The sequence below is a fragment of the Vicugna pacos genome, chromosome 16 (assembly GCF_048564905.1).
Source record: "Vicugna pacos chromosome 16, VicPac4, whole genome shotgun sequence".
Classification (NCBI taxonomy): domain Eukaryota; kingdom Metazoa; phylum Chordata; class Mammalia; order Artiodactyla; family Camelidae; genus Vicugna; species Vicugna pacos.
Genome location: NC_133002.1, coordinates 8,995,487 through 9,011,114, shown reverse-complemented (window position 1 = coordinate 9,011,114; position 15,628 = coordinate 8,995,487). Strand labels below are relative to the sequence as shown.

At 46.2% G+C, this 15,628-nt stretch overlaps 2 protein-coding genes across 4 annotated transcripts; both read left to right on the top strand.

Annotated features, from left to right (window-relative positions):
- The first annotated feature begins 130 nt into the window (after window positions 1-130).
- Window positions 131-1,810, top strand: LOC140686445 (ribonuclease kappa-like). Its single transcript, XM_072940584.1, has 3 exons — window positions 131-264; window positions 953-1,029; window positions 1,417-1,810. Exons 1-3 carry the CDS (start codon window positions 187-189, stop codon window positions 1,556-1,558), a joined length of 297 nt encoding a protein of 98 aa, XP_072796685.1. The 5' UTR covers window positions 131-186; the 3' UTR covers window positions 1,559-1,810.
- Window positions 1,811-2,004: 194 nt separating this feature from the next.
- On the top strand, window positions 2,005-4,850 carry LOC140686442 (BPTF-associated chromatin complex component 1-like). Of its 3 annotated transcripts, none has more exons than XM_072940581.1 (6): window positions 2,005-2,169; window positions 2,354-2,448; window positions 3,071-3,172; window positions 3,847-4,037; window positions 4,242-4,346; window positions 4,580-4,850. In XM_072940581.1, exons 1-6 carry the CDS (start codon window positions 2,149-2,151, stop codon window positions 4,606-4,608), a joined length of 543 nt encoding a protein of 180 aa, XP_072796682.1. In that variant the 5' UTR covers window positions 2,005-2,148; the 3' UTR covers window positions 4,609-4,850. The 3 variants fall into 3 exon arrangements, with proteins under 3 accessions (XP_072796682.1, XP_072796681.1, XP_072796683.1); XM_072940580.1 differs by having other exon boundaries at window positions 4,576-4,850; XM_072940582.1 differs by lacking the exon at window positions 3,071-3,172 and having other exon boundaries at window positions 4,576-4,850.
- Window positions 4,851-15,628: the final 10,778 nt, after the last annotated feature.

Here is a 15,628-nt window from a genome sequence, read left to right as displayed (position 1 = left end):
CTCTGCTTGGCGCGCCCCACAGCACGACGGTTGGGTCCAGAAGCCACGCCCCCTCGGCCGCCCTACCAGTTCTCCGTCCTCCAAGCGAGCCCCCTAGTCCAGCCCGCTTCCCCACAGCTGGTCGGGGCTTCCACTCACCGCCTACCTACCCGGCCTACATCAAGGCGATCCCCGACTCCCTTCTTCATGGCGTCGCTTCTGTGCTGTGGGCCCAAGCTGGCCGCCTGCGGCATCGTCCTCAGCGCCTGGGGAGTGATCATGTTGGTGAGGGGACTGCCCGGCGAGAACAGGAGAGGAAAGGGCCTGAGGGCCCCGGTGTTGGAGGGCTGGAAGGCTGGGGGACTCCAGGCCTCGGAGAGCAGCAGGCAGGCTGGAGGGGATAGTTGATTAGCCTCTGGAGAAGGAGACAGAACTGAACTGAGAAATGGGGAGTTGGAGAGTGGAGGGGGAAAAACTGAAGATTGGTATAGGAGCTGGGCTGGTAAATTTGGAGAACCCTCAAGGTAAGAGGAAGAAGAGCTGGGTTCTTGAGAGATCCTTGCACTGAATGGAGGGCACTGGGGAAAGGGAGTGCTTGTTCCCGAAGTGGGCAGCTGGGCCTTGTTTCCCCAGGACTCTACCCGCCCCAAACCAGGAAGAAATAATATGAAGAAGTACCGATTCCTCCTAACCCCTCCCCTCTGTCCCGTGATAATCACGCCTCTGGAGGGAGCATAATCTGGGTTCCTCGGTTGCTCACTATTCTTGCCCTTGCCCCAGCCAAGTCTCTGTGTCACCACTCACGCCCTATTCTGGGTGACAGGAGTCCAAATCCAGCAACAGCCATCCCTAATCCAGCTCATTCTGGCAATCCCAAACATAGATGTTGTGGCAACATTCGAAGTGGGAGGAGTTTAGGCAGTGACCAGGTCAGGTGCCTGAGTTCAACAACCTGCGCTTTCCCTTTTTTCAGATAATGCTCGGAATCTTTTTCAATGTCCACTCCGCTGTGCTTTTTGAGGATGTTCCCTTCACGGAGAAAGATTTTGAGTAAGTAGAGAGGCCAGGTGAGGTGGTCAGAATGACGGGCGGGGAACTGCAGGAGGCTGGATGCTTGGGGCCCGGAGGATAAGGAGCTGGGTGCGAAGAGCTGCTCTCTTAGCACACAGTTACGAGCGGTCTTGGGAGTCAGATCTCAGGCCATCCTAAACCCACCACTTTAGATGTGGCTTCTTTGGGTATTACATTTGACTTCTCTGTGCCTCCGTCCACCTCTGCAAAGTGGATGCTGTAAAAGAACTCAGAGTTATGGAGAAGATTGAATAAGACAATACACGCAAAAGCGTTTAGAATGGTACCCAGCACATAATCAGTGTTCGGTAACTATCGGCCGCTATTAATGTTTCTGACATTTCTCTGCCTAATCCTCACCCCTAGGAATGGCCCCCAGAACATATACAACCTTTACGAGCAAGTCAGTTACAACTGTTTCATCGCCGCGGGCATTTACTTCCTTCTCGGAGGCTTCTTTTTCTGCCAGCTTCGGCTCAATCAGCGCAAGGAATACATGGTGCGCTAGAGCACCGTCGCGTTTCCCCTCTCCTGCCCCCACCTCTATTTAAAGACTCTCCCCACCTGGTCGTCGTTCCCCCCCCTCCCCGCCATCCATTCTGGCGCCTTCTGAGGATTGGATTTCCCTGGCGGAAGACTGAATCCCTTGTTCGCCAACCTCTGGCACCCGTCCTCAATGGAGAGAAGTTGTAGCCGTTCCCTGTCCCTCTGGCCCCCTCGCCTTGTCCTTTTCCACAATAAAGAGAAACTGCTGTCTTAAGCCTTGTGTGTGTGCTTGGCTTAGGGGCGGGGGCGGCACCTGGGCTGGAGCTCGGCCTCCAAGCAGGGAGTCCCGACCCCTGACGGAAGCGAAGTAAAGCCGGGCCGGAAGTGAGGCGGTATCTTCCACTCTCCTCTCCGCGCCCGGAGGCGGCCTAAGTAGCTGCGGCTGGTGAGGCGGCGGGAGGTCGAGCTGGAGCCAATCAGCTGCGGAAAGAGGCGGGACTTCCTGCGCGGGGACCGGAGCCGTTCGGTCGCCGGGCTTTCCATGGTCCCGGCTTGGCTTCGTGGTAGCGGCGGCGGCGGCGGCTGCGTCTCCGTGAGGAGGAGCGCGGAGCCATGACGTCAGCGTCCACAAAGGTTCGACCTCCCTCGCGGACAGCGCTCCCTGGTGGCCACGGGAGGGCGGGCCCCCCAGTTGGCTCCCGGATTTTCCGTCCCGGACGGGGGTGGGCGGGAGTCCAGCCTGGGGTGGGGCTAGGGGCTCCGGGCGGGATGGCGCGGGGATGTGCGCCTGCCCCCCGTAATGCTGCCCCGCCCCCAGGTCGGAGAGATCTTCTCCGCCGCGGGCGCCGCCTTCACGAAGCTCGGCGAGCTGACCATGCAGCTGCATCCCGTAGCCGACTCTTCCCCCGCGGGGTACGTGAGCCCGGGCTGGGACGTGGACGCTGAGAGCGGACGCTTGGACTCGATCACAGACACCGACACTCTCTAGGGCAGGGACAGATGTTAGTTTCCCTTTGTGCCTGGCCCAGCACAGAATAGGTGTTAATAAATGATTGTTGAATGAATGAATGAATGACAGATAAACCACAGACTGAGGCTCATAAGCCGGACTCATTCATTGCACAGCTCTACCCTGCTGCAAACTGGCACATTATAGACCACCATCACTACCCACCTATCCCAAATCACGTGGAATTGCGTCAGACTGCTGCAGATTGTGTTTAGGGTTTCTGTAAGACCCCTACTTGTTGAATTAGTTTTAGTGGGTTGTTTACAGCAGCTGTTTCGCGTTGATGGGAGAGAGGTTTTCTTCTAAGGTGGCGGTTGTTGCAATGTCATGTGGTTGGGGGGTCCTCAGAGTTCCCACAGGGCCTTAAGATTGTCTTTTTTAAAAGGAGGATCTCTTTATGGGCCCATGGAAGAGGCTCTAGACATTGCGGGGAGGAGGCTGGTTGCTGTGGAATGCATTGCCTGTGGGCTGGCTCCACACCCCTCCTCCTCCCACTTTCGCTATTCCCCTCTCCCCTTCTGACAGTGCCAAGTGGACGGAGACGGAGATAGAGATGCTGAGGGCTGCTGTGAAGCGATTTGGGGACGATCTTAATCACATCAGCTGTGTCATCAAGGAACGGACAGTGTGAGGGAGGGTTGGCTGGCAGAGAAAGGGCGGGTGGGCAGCTTTTTTCCTCCACACCCATTGTTCCATCTTCCTCCGAACTCCCTTCCAGCTCAGCATCTTTCCTACTTTGTTGCTAGTTCTATTAGCATCCCCTTGAGGACTGAAAGAATAAAAGAATTGTCACAATTGGTCAAAAGTTACTAACATGCTATGGTGAATGGGAACTTACAAGAATTTGATTTTAGTTTGCCGGAGATACCCAATCCTTGAATTTGGTCATCAGAGTTCCCTGGTTATTTATACAGAGCTTTTGAGACTCTACTGTGGTGTTTCCTAGGATAGTGCGATTCTGAACTAGTTGATCAGGATCTCCGAATAGGTGGTCTATCTGTGGGTCGCACAGGCTTCCCTGGTAGCCTTCCATATCCATACCCCTCTCCCAGAAGAGAACTGGGAGATGGGCCTGTCCTGCTACTCAGTTAAGGGACTCCACTCCTCAGACTCCATTTGCCCTAAGTGATTGCAAAGCTTCAGGAAAAAGAGTCCTATCAAAAAGTTGGGGGCCCCCCCGGGTTCCTTTGAAGGGGTTCCCCAGGATTCCTTCCGAGTGGCCCACTGCCCTGCCCTCCCCTCCCATCTGCCCTCAGTCTCTCTGATGACTCCCTTCCTCACATGCTCTCTCTTTTCTTTAGGGCTCAAATAAAGGCCACTGTGAAACGAAAGGTGTATGAAGACTCCGGCATCCCCCTTCCAGCTGATTCACCCAAGAAAGGGCCCAAGAAGGTGGCATCTGGTGTCTTGTCGCCTCCTCCATCTGCCCCTCCACCAAGCAGCTCCAGTGCCTCTGAGGCCGGGGGTCCCCCCATAAAGAAACAGAAGGCTGGTGAGCGCTGTGGAGTTGCTGCCTAGTGGTTCAAGATCCCACCTGAGGTTCAGTGGGAGAATTGAGCTTGAGTCAAAGGACAGATGTTTTTTCATCTCCCAGTGAATGGCTGAGGGGAGGGAGGGAGGGAGAGCTTGAAGCTTTGGGAAGTGGGGGTGGGTAACCATCAGGGAACCTAGAACTTAGCTTATGCCCCCCTTCCAGATGTGACAGTCAGTGCTCTGAACGACTCGGACGCCAACAGTGACCTGGTGGATATTGAAGGGCTAGGAGAAACTCCTCCAGCCAAGAAACTCAACTTCGACCAGGGTAGGAGTCTTGCTCCTCCCACAGCTGTTGAAGGGGTGGGGAAGGACGTGCTGACTGGGCTGGGAGGGGAGGGGCTCAGCAGAAGTCTCCTCCCAGGTCCCTGGTGTTCTCGCCTGTGCATGCAGGGGATCAGGTCTGTAAGGAGCTAGGTGCCCCAGGGAGGTGGGAGTTGTATCAGAAGCGTACTTGGGGCTTGCTCCATCTCGGCCCGTTTTACTTCCTGTTCCAGACAGCCTCACCCTGGATTCTGGCCTTCTCTTGACCTCCGCTGATCCTCCTCTGCTCTCTTGCTGAGCCTTTCACCTCTGACCCCTCCCACTGTTCACCCTGGACCTGTGGATCGCCTGGGACTATGAGCAGGGCCTGCATGAGTGAGGGGTGAAAACCTGCGGGAATTGCCCATCTTGCTGTTCCTGTATGAGCATCTGCCCCCAACCCCTTTGACTCCCCCCCCCCCGTCCGATGGACATTTTTATATAGAAGACAATAAAGATCTCCCTCTTAGCTTGGTGTCTTCAGCCTGACATTGATGGAGGACAGGGGACACTCCCCTCTGTCCTTAGCCCCCTGGGGCTCAGCCCCTCCTCGGCAGCTCTCACCACCCTGCCTGGAGCAGCACAGCCAATATTGGCAGACTCTCTTCCCAGTGCCAATATTTCTGTGCTGCTAGAGCCAGGGGAGCTGGGTGTGGGCAACAAAGACTCCACTTTGCTCTTTGGAGGCAGAACTTACTCCCGGGTCTCTGGCAGTCAGGATTCCTGAGACTACCCTGGGGATTTCAGAGGGGCAGCTGCCAGGGCGTTCACACCTCCCACCCCCTGCCCCCCTTCACCTCATGAGAAGGCCCCAGATGTTTTTTGTGTCGCTTCTCCAGGGTGGCCTCCCGGGCCAAGCCTCGGCGGTGCCTCCCCCACCCTCGCTCTAACACCACAGTGTGGTTTGGACGTGGCCACAGTGCCGTACAAACCACAGTGTGCTGCTGGGGCGGGAGCAGGATTGGGGTGGGTTGAGGGGAAGGGAGCACAGGACAGTGCTGTGAAGATCCCCCGCCACCAAGAGCAGGGAGTTAGAGAAGGCTGAAAAGGCAAGCATGGCCCCAAGAAGGGTTGGGGAAAACAAGAAACCAGAGCTGGGAGCTGAGCAGGCAACTGGAGGGAGAGGGGCCTCGGGTGAGCTCGCAGTGTCATAAGACTGGAGCCATCTTCCCTGTAGGAACTCTGCTCAGGGGATCCCTAGGGTGGGGTCAGAGGCAGAGGAAATAGGGAATGACTATGGGGGACCAACAGACTGCCTCAGGACTCAGCAAGGGCAGGGACCCAAGGCTTCCTGTGTCCTGTTCCTCCCCTCCCTGGGTCAGAACCCAGGAGAAAGCAAGGAAAGACAGAAGGCCAAGGACAGCAGGGTTGGGAGTTGGCAGTCCAGAGGTGGTGGGGCCGGAACATGGTTGGGAGAGGGGGGCCGGAAGTCGCCCTGGGCCCTGGGCCTGCCACAAGATGGAGGCCAAAGGCAGGAAATGGAGGCCAGAGAAAAAGGGGAGCAGCAAGGCCCAGGAAGAGGGCCATCTGGACCTGGGGGCCAGGTATTCAACCCCCAGCACTGTTCTCACTCCCCACGGCCCCCCAGGACCCAAGTCTCACCCCCTGTGACATCCCTCATCAGCCCATCCACCAGGCCCAGGAAGGCGGGCCCACCCCAGAAAGCCACGTTTAAGCTGAGACAAACATGCCTCTCCCCACCCCCACCCTAGGCCTTCCCTCAGCCTTTCTCTCCTGTCCAGGACTTGATTTTTAAAATACACCCCCCACCAGAAAGCGAAATCCAAGGGTCAAAATCCCTTCCGCAAATCAAAATTATATCTCCTAAAATTCAAAAGTTATCCTCCCACCTCCCATCCCACCCTTTACCGCCCCCCCTCTCGGACACCCCCCAAAACTCTTAGCAATCAGACAAATCTAAGATGGTGGTGTAAGCAGTCTTTTTAGGCCCCAGGGGATGCCGGACCCCCTCGGTCGAGACCCTTATCTGTCCTGTATCAAATCCTGCCAAGGCCTCCTGCTCCTCACACCACCCTCCATAACCCCCAAACCGAACAGCTGCCCCCAGCTCCCATCCTCGGCAAAGCCTTTGTGGGGGTGAAACAGAAATCAAACACTATACTAACGGCTGGGGACGTTGGGGGGCCCTCTGGTCTGTCTTTGGTTTCCATCTGGGGGACTGCAGTTTAGGGGCATAGGAGAAAGCCTCTCCAATCATCCCCCCAGTTTCAAGACTGACAAAGCCCAACCCCACCCCAGCACGCACCTCCAAACCTTCCCCCAACCGCCATGTCTCTCCTGAAAACAGGGGACACTTTCCTCCCCACTTACCCCAGCTACTCTCCCCTGAGATCCTGGTCCCCTATTTTGAAGGGAACAAAGTTTGGGGTGCATCCCTCACATCTGGGGTTCTTAAGAATCTAAAGGATTCTTAAGAACTGTTTGGTTCCGTTCATCTCTTTACCTCATGCCAGTGGTCAAAGCCTAGTATATTTTTCTCAAGTTTTTACTTTGAAAAACGTTAAGCTTTCAGAATAGTTGCATAAATAATATACCGAATGCCTATAGACGCTTCACTTAGAGTTACCAATTCTAACATTTTCTACATTTGCTTTACCACACTTTCTCTCTGAGTATATGTATGCAGTTAATGAAGACATCATGATGTTTTTGCCTTTAAATACTTTAGTATATATCTCCTGAGAACAAGGACATTCTCTTACATAACCACAATCAAATGATCACAGCCAAGAAGTTCACAATTATAGACAACTATAATCTAATTTACTACCATACTCGTATTTCCACAATTGCCCCAATAATGTCCTTTATATATGATTCTTGGGGATCCAGTATTCAAGTTATGATCACACACAGAAATTAGCTGTCATTGTCTCCCTCACGTCCTTGAGTTTAGACAAGTTCTCTGGCCACTTTTCATCTTTTATGACATTGACTTTTTGGAGACTCTAGGCCAGTTGTTTTGGCACAGTGTCTTTCAAGTTGGATTTCCTGATTATTTCCTCATGATTGGGTTCAGCTTAAACCTTTTTGGTAAGAATACTACATAGGCGATGTTGTATGGCTAGCCAGTGGATTGGCTGCTCTTAGACAGTTGCTGGCCAGTTGCCTAGTTGTGCTCACCCCTCCCCTCCCCCACCTGCTCCCCCATCATTCCCCAGGCTCCTTAGTCTAGAGGCTTCTGTGTAAGTGTGGCCAATAGAAGAGGATGGCGGATGATTGGAGAACTGAAGAGGAAAGACTAGGGTATTTCCCCCTCTTACTCTCTTCCTATGAGGTCCTTGACTGTGGCTGCCTCTCTTCTATGTATTCTGCTGTTGCCCCCACAACAGACTCTTCCTCTATTGTTCCAGCTCCCTGGAAATTTCCCTCCTTGGTTCTGCCTCCTTCCAACTGGCCCCAACCTCTGTGCTCAGATCAAACCTCCTTCTCCGGTTATCCCTTCAGCCCTAGGGCAGCAGCTGCTTCTGGCTGTTGCTAACCTCCAGTTGCCTTGCCATCCTGTGTTTGGGCTCTCAGCTTTTCCATTTCCTGTGTAACCAATTTCCTTTATTTGCTTTGAAAAACCCAGGGTGTTGTCTGCTTTCCTGACTAAACCCTGGCTAATACAGGCACGGCGTCTAATCCCAGTGACCTGTGGGATGGGGTTACACGGTATAAACTAAAGCAGCATTTGCAGCAGGGGCTATAAGAGGGGAAATTCCTTTAGAAGGAGGAGTAAGCACTGCAGGTCTCCTCCCTGTTACACAGAAAGGAAATGTACGAAAGGTAACATCTCTGGGTGGTAGAATTTTGGATGATTTTTATATTCTTTTTTCTTCTTTTTGTTTATCCAAATTATCTACATTTTCTCCAGAGGACTTGGACTGTTTTGGCGTGAAGAAAAATATTGAGCATGCCATATTTAGTAAACAAATGAGAGACTGTTAAACATGTTGTGCAGAATAAGATATATCAGAGGGTATGAAAGTGGCTAATCCCTGTAAGAGTGCTTTGGCTCCCAAATTTTTTTCTTCAGCTTTATTGAAGTATGATTGACAAGTAAAATTGTAATATATTTGAAGTGTACACTGTGACAGTATATATACGTATACATTGTGAAATGATTCTCACAATTGAGTTAATTAACACATCCATCATCTTACGTATTTACCATTTATCTATGTATTTTTGATGCAAACACTTAAGTTCTACTTTCTTAGCAAATTTCAACTATACAATGCAGTATTATCAACTATAGTCACCATGTTGTGCATTAGATCTTCAGACGTTATTCCTCTTATAACTGAAAGTGTATAACCTTTACTAACCTCTTCCTCGCCTCCTTTTTAAATTGAAGTATAGGTGATTTACAATGTTGTGTCAGTTTCTGGTGCACAGCATAGTGATTCAGATTATATATATATATATATATATGTATGTATATATATATATATATGTATGTATATATATATATGTATGTATGTATATATATGTATATATATGCTCTTGTTTTACTATCCAATCTACCACGCCATGTCTTTTGATTGCAGAATTTAGTCCATTGGCATTTAAGAAAATTACTCATCTGAGCTGTCTTCTTAAGTGGGTTTTTGCTATTGGTGCCTGGCTTCATTGCTCACAGTAGTCAAACTATGGCTTGCCCGATTGCAATCTTTTAATTTTGTTGAGACTTGCTTTACTGTCCAGTGTGCTCCATCTTTATAAAGGTTCTATGTGTTCTTGAAAAGAATCCTATGTGTTGTGCAACTTTGAGTGCTGTGTTTTAAAATGTCCACTTGATCAAACTTGCCACCAAACTGCCATATATATTATGACTACTATGAACAGTCAAGCCAGTCACCAGTAGCAAAACCCTGCTTATCAATCTGCACCAATCATCAAATAAATGCGGAAAAATCACCAAGGTACTAATTTACAGCTATTAAATTTTAAAAAATTTAAAACACTCCAAACCTCATACCATCTGCCGGATGTATTACAAAATAATGAAATAGTTAAATGTAAAAATGGAAACCATGAAAGCCTTTCTAACTGTGACTCAAAACCTAGACCCCTTAAAAAATAAAAAGTAAATAAATAAAATCTAGAACCCCTTTTAAAAGCAAAGATTGGCAGTCCAACAACTAAATGCACTGTAGTGTCCTGGGTCGGATCCTGAAATTTTAAAAGAATATTAATGGGGAAATGGGTAAAATCCAAATGAATTCTGGAGTGTACTTGATACTAATGCACAAAGGGTGGTTTCTTAGTGCAGACAAATGGACCACAGTAAAGGAGGATGATGACATGGGAGAAACAAACTGGGTGAGGAAAGTGGGAAAACTCTCCCCACTGTCTTTGCAGATTCTCTGTAAATCGGACATGATTCCACAACAAAAAGTGTATTAAGACATCATATTAGCGGGGGGAGGGTATAGCTCAGTGGTAGAGTAGGTGCCTAGCACGCACAAGGTCCTGGGTTCAATCCCCAGCACCTCCATTAAAATAAATAAAACCGAATTACCTCCCCCCTCAAAAGAGAAAACCTATTAGCAACATGGAAAATGCTTACAATGCAATATTAAATGAAAAAGGATGACAAAAATATATCTGGGGGATATATTTTGGGGGAAAGGGAAGATGAAGGAAGGAGAAGAGGAAGCGAATACTGGCTGCCCTGCAGTGCATTTAGTCGTTATGTCTCCTTAGGCTCTGTGACAGGTTCTCACTGGTTCCTTACTTTTCATGACCTTGACAGTTTGGGGCAGTACTGGTCAAGTGTTTTGTAGAGTGTCCCTCAGACTGGGTTTGTCTGATGCTTTTCTTATAGTTAGAACGGGGTTGTGTGTTTCTGGAAAGAATGCCACAGAGGTGATGTACCCTTGCCATCCCATTGTATGGGGCAGGGGGGTGGTGCCTGAGATCCACGTGACATTCCTGGTGATGTGAACCTCGGTCACTTGGTGAAGGCCGTGTTGGCCAGGCTTCTCCACGTACAGCGGAGTTACTGTTTGTCCCTTTCCTACCTCTGTCCTTTGGGAGTGAGTTCACTGAGTGCAGTCCACACTCAAAAGAGGTGAAGGAAACTGCTCCTCTGCCTGGACAGGGCTGCTATCTTCATAAATTCCTTGGAATTCTGTAAGGAACATTGATTTCTTGTCCCCATTTATTGATTGATGGACTCATTTGTTTAGATCAGTCTGTATACTTGTGTTATACTTTGGGTTGTAGTCCAATACTACAGTGTTTGTTTTGTTGCTCACATGTTCCGGATTTGGCCACTGGTAGCTCCTTCAGCTTCGGCCCCTGTGTCCCGATGACATGCTCCATCCTTTTGTTTTTCCAGCACTGCCTTACTTGTGGCACTACGAGATGCACCCGGCTCCTCTGTATTTCCTCTGCCCCAGCCCTAGAGTCAGCCATTTCCTGCAAGAGCCCTGATTTCTCTGCTCCGAGGATAGTATTTAGAAACCAAGATCTGGGTGTTGGGAAGAGCCATGTGGTTTTTATAGCCATCGTTTGCATTTGTTGATTCCATTTCGTAGAGTACAATGATTAACTCAGCCACTCTGAATATTACATTTGGTGGCAGTGATTTTTAGTGTTTCAAAAACATCCATTTTGCAAATCTTCCCTTCTATAAAACTCTTTCTGGAGAGTAGGTATCTGGGAGAAGGATGAATGGGGAAAAGGTCATGGATATTTTTACGTTTCTAGATATTGAACAGCAAATTGTTCCCCGTCATATTGGATCATAATACTGTCTCCAAGATCTTATAAATATACTAGTTTCACTCCAGTTTTCTAGAATAAATAGAAAGGTACAGAATGAAAACCCTTTTTCTTCCTGTCCCCATCTTTCCAATTCCCATGCACGTCTTTTTCGGAGATCATAGTATTCTCTTCTCATGAATCCTTTTTAGAGTTTGCCCTGAACAGGCCAGCAAAATGAGTGCACGTGAAGAGAGCATACTAGGAGAGGGTAATAACTGGATGGTAGAGCTCATGCTCAGCATACACAAGGTCCTGGGTTCAATCCCCAGTATCTTTCCTAAAAAATAATAATAATAAAAAACATAAAGAGGGCATACTAAACACACTGTTCTTAATCTCGCCTTTTTACTTTGTATCTTGGAAATCTTTCTATATCAGCACAGAGAACTTCCTCACTCTTTTCAAAGCTGCAAAGTATTCCACTGAATGATTTTACACTACTGTATGTAGCCAGTCATCTGCTGATGGGTATTTTGATTTTTTTCCCAAACTTTTACTAAAGTGAACAATGAGGAGATGATTAACCTTCTGCCCCCCTTATTTTGCCTGTGTGCAAGTTGATTTGAGTAATGAATTCTCAGACACATGACTGCTGGTTCAAAGGGTTGATACATTTGTGACCTTACAAAATATTACCAAACTGCCCTTCACAGGGGTTCTATCCAGGTCACATTCCCCCAGCAATGTACGAGACTGTGATGACCCTATCATCCTATTACACACAAAAGCGTGTGTTATTAAACCTGTGGGTACATGTGTCTAAAGCACCCTAGGACAGTGAATGGAACACAGCAAGAGTGTCCCCTACTTGCATTACCGCTGTTGTGATTAGATTTTTACCAGTCTGATGGAAGATGGTGCCTTGGTGTCTTTCCATTTGATTTTTTGTTTTTGTTTGGGGGTTTTTATTTTTTGTGAGAAAAACTATTTTTAATATTCTTTACCAGAGATGTAATAGTACTGTGAAAATAATACAGATGATATAACATTAAGCCATGGCCAAATTTCTTACACAATATTATTACAAAAATATTTTTTAGAACATACACAGGGGAGAAAATTTAAAAAAAAAACAGAAAGGAAACACCGGATATTATCGGTGCTTGTGCATAGATGTATAGCCGGGATAGCTGGCATGGTTTAACGCTTTTATATTTCCTAAATATTTTTAATGGGAATATGGTACTTTTATAGCAGAAAAAGGAAATGTTCTAAAGTAATGGTTTTAAACTTTTAAGGCAGTAGAAATCATTTTCAAATGAATTCTTATGCAGAACCCCAAGCATAAAGACAACACTGAAATATTTTCTGGATGAATTTTGAATATTTAAAGTAAAAATAGTTAGGAACATCAAATACAATAAGATATTAAAGCATCTTCAACCTTATTACATAAAAATACAAAAAAGTGGATATTGTTACCAGTCATCACTGACCATGAAAGAAAAAATGTACGTATGCAATATTAGTGTGTACATTTTCAACCAAGTTCTGATTTCTTAGTTTTGTTCTTCATTGGACAAAGAGTCAGATTATAGGAAAAACTGGAAAGCTGGAAAGCTGACTTGAAACAGGAAAATAAATAGAAAGTTTCATCCTAGCTCAAGCTGAACAGGTAGTTTAGTTCTAGGCATCTCTGCACACAGCCTTCTTATCAGGAGAGGAGAGATGGGATATAAATGATACAATTCCAAGTGCTTGGACAGGCCCTGCCTTTCTGGACGGGGCACAGAAGGACAAAGGAATATATGTCTTTTCCTTAAATGATGCTGACTCCCACCCACAAAGCTCTCACAAAGAACGGCGGCCATGTTAAAATATTTTTCTCATTTGTGACTAAATGGAACATCAGACACTTGATGAAGGTATAATTTTCAAGGGAAGTTTAGCCAATCTTCTTGGAAGAAGAACTGAAATCATCCCATCAAAGCACTTTGGAAACTATGATGAAAATGGGGAAATAAGCCCTTCTTCTCGTGAATGAAGATTCAGTGTGACTGTATCTAGTTCATACGGTTCATACACTTGTGACCTTACAAATGAATAAACTGAAAATAGAAAATGTTTAATAGGGAGTTTAATGGCTGTAAATGTAAGAAAGATAAGTTACATAAAATTCCTTGACTACCCAAATTAGAAGTTCATGGGACCAACTTATCCCTTCACAGCCCGTCTCCCCCCGATAACTGTAAGTTTGTTCTCTACGTCTGTGAGTCTGTTTCTATTTTGTAGATAAGTTCATTTGTGTCCTTTTTTAAAGATTGCACATACAGGTGATATTGTATGGCATTTTTCTTTCTCTTTCTGGCCATTTGCTTTTGTCTTAGGATGAGTGAGACTGAATCCCTTTTCATGTGTGTGTAACAGCCATTTGTGGTCCTGTTTTCTGGGCATGTCTTTTGCCATGTATCCGTTGGGTGGATAATCTCTCTCTTTTTCTTGTTAATAGGAGTTCTTTCAATCTTAGGGAAATTAGCCCTTTGTGATCTGAAGGGCAAAGATTTATCTCCAGTTTGTTATGTGTCTTGCCAATCTTTGCTTGTAAGGGTTCTAGATTTTGAGTCAGCTGGGAAGGCTTTCATGATTTCCATTTTCACATTGAACTGTTTCACTTTTTTGAAATACGTCCTGGCAAATGGTATGAGGTTTGGAGTGTTTTAAATTTTTAATTAAATTCATAGCCGTAAATTTGTACCTTGGTGGTTTTCCCTGCATTTATTTGATTATTGGTGAGGGGGAACATGATTCACTACATTTGTTTCTAATTTTATTTCATCCCAAGTGAGTGATCGGTACTTTTTTTAATGCACAAATCTTTGGGATCTTAAGACTTTTCTTACCAACCTGCAACATTTCTTATATAAACAGACAATGTTTGTATATTTATTGCCAATATATTTCCCATCCTAGTTTTAAAAATATTTACTATATTCCAGAAAGCTTAACTTTTCATACAGTAAATGATTACCTTTTACCTCTGTGCCTCACTGGGGACAGTTGAAACTGCCGTCTTGAAGTTCACTGACCTACACTCTCACCTCCGGTTATTTGCATCCAGTGAAATGTTTATTGTAGCTGTTGTATTTATCATCTCTAGATTTTCCACTTGATTATTTTTATCTCTTTCATTTCTGTCTGTATTATTTTATTATACTACTTGTAATAGCTGTTTTACAGCCTTTGTCAATTGCATCATCTCTGATATATCTGGTCTGTTTCTATTGACTGGATTTTCTTCTGCTTATGAGTCACATTTCCTTGCTTCTTTGCACTGTTAGTAATTTTATTTTTTTTTTGTTTTTGTTTTTTTGTTTGTTTTTCTACTTTATTTATTTATTTATGTATTTATTTTTATTGAGGTATAGTCAGTTACAGTGTGTCAGTTTCTGGTGCACAGCACAATGTCCCCTGTCATGCATACACATACATATATTTGTTTTCATGCTCTTATTTATTAAAGGTTATTACAAGATACTGAATATAGTTCCCTGTACTATGTGGAAGAAACTTGTTTTTTATCTATTTTTATACATAGTGGTTAACATTTGCAAATCTCACACTTCCAAATTTTTCCATTCCCACCCCCTTTCCCCGGTAACTATAAGACTGTTTACTATGTCTGCAAGCCTGTTCTCTTTTTTCATTTCGGTGGTTTCCTGTCCTTCCCACCATGCTTTTTTTTTTTTTTAAACATTTTGTATTGATTAATAATCATTTTACAATGTTGTGTCGAATTCCAGTGCAGAGCTGGTAATTTTTGACTGGATGCCAGATATTGTGACTTTTGTGTCCTTCAATGCTTGATTTTGTTAATATGCAAAGATGAACTGATGCATATTTAATTTTTCACAGTTTATTCTGGCAAAAATCTATCCAAATCAGGTAACAACTAGTCTACCAGACAGAAGGGAGCTCCGGGGAGCTGTACAAAATGAAACACGTATATAGGCAGAAAGGAGCAGGGACAGGGGAGTTATACTAGGTGAAAAAGTGGGTTGGTTATTGCAAAGTTACTTTCCTTGAGGGGATGGCACGGGTCTTTCAGGCAGGTGACCCAACTCACGCTGATCATGTGATTCTAGACTGACTGCTTCAGTTCCATTGCTGAGGAAGCCGAAACTGTAATAATGAAGTCTCAGCTTGGTGACATGGGCCTTAGACTAAGCAGCTCCATTTTGGGTCTGTTGTCTTGTTTTTAACAATTGTATCCCTTTAAAGAGTGTTGGAATTTATTCTGGCACATGGTTAATTTACTTGAGAACATAGAGCAGCCTGTACTCAAGGCTCACTTAGCCCCAGTGCTGTCCGAGGCTTGCCTGGGCTCCTTGCTAAACACCCCATGTATTGAATTGAATGAGGTCTCCATGCGGGCGGATGGGCACTTGAAGAATTTCCACCCTGTGTGAGTCCAGGGAACTTTAGACTCACAAATCCACGAGGAACGGTTCTCTTTCTGGCAGGTATTTGCCT

Coding starts and splice junctions, on each gene's coding strand:
- LOC140686442 (XM_072940580.1), top strand. CDS start 2,149: ATGACGTCAGCGTCCACAAAG. Junction 2,170..2,353: donor TGACGTCAGCGTCCACAAAG/GTTCGACCTCCC, acceptor CCCCGCCCCCAG/GTCGGAGAGATCTTCTCCGC. Junction 4,038..4,241: donor CATAAAGAAACAGAAGGCTG/GTGAGCGCTGTG, acceptor CCCCCCTTCCAG/ATGTGACAGTCAGTGCTCTG.
- LOC140686445 (XM_072940584.1), top strand. CDS start 187: ATGGCGTCGCTTCTGTGCTGTGGGCCCAAGCTGGCCGCCTGCGGCATC. Junction 265..952: donor CCTGGGGAGTGATCATGTTG/GTGAGGGGACTG, acceptor CCCTTTTTTCAG/ATAATGCTCGGAATCTTTTT. Junction 1,030..1,416: donor TTCACGGAGAAAGATTTTGA/GTAAGTAGAGAG, acceptor CCTCACCCCTAG/GAATGGCCCCCAGAACATAT.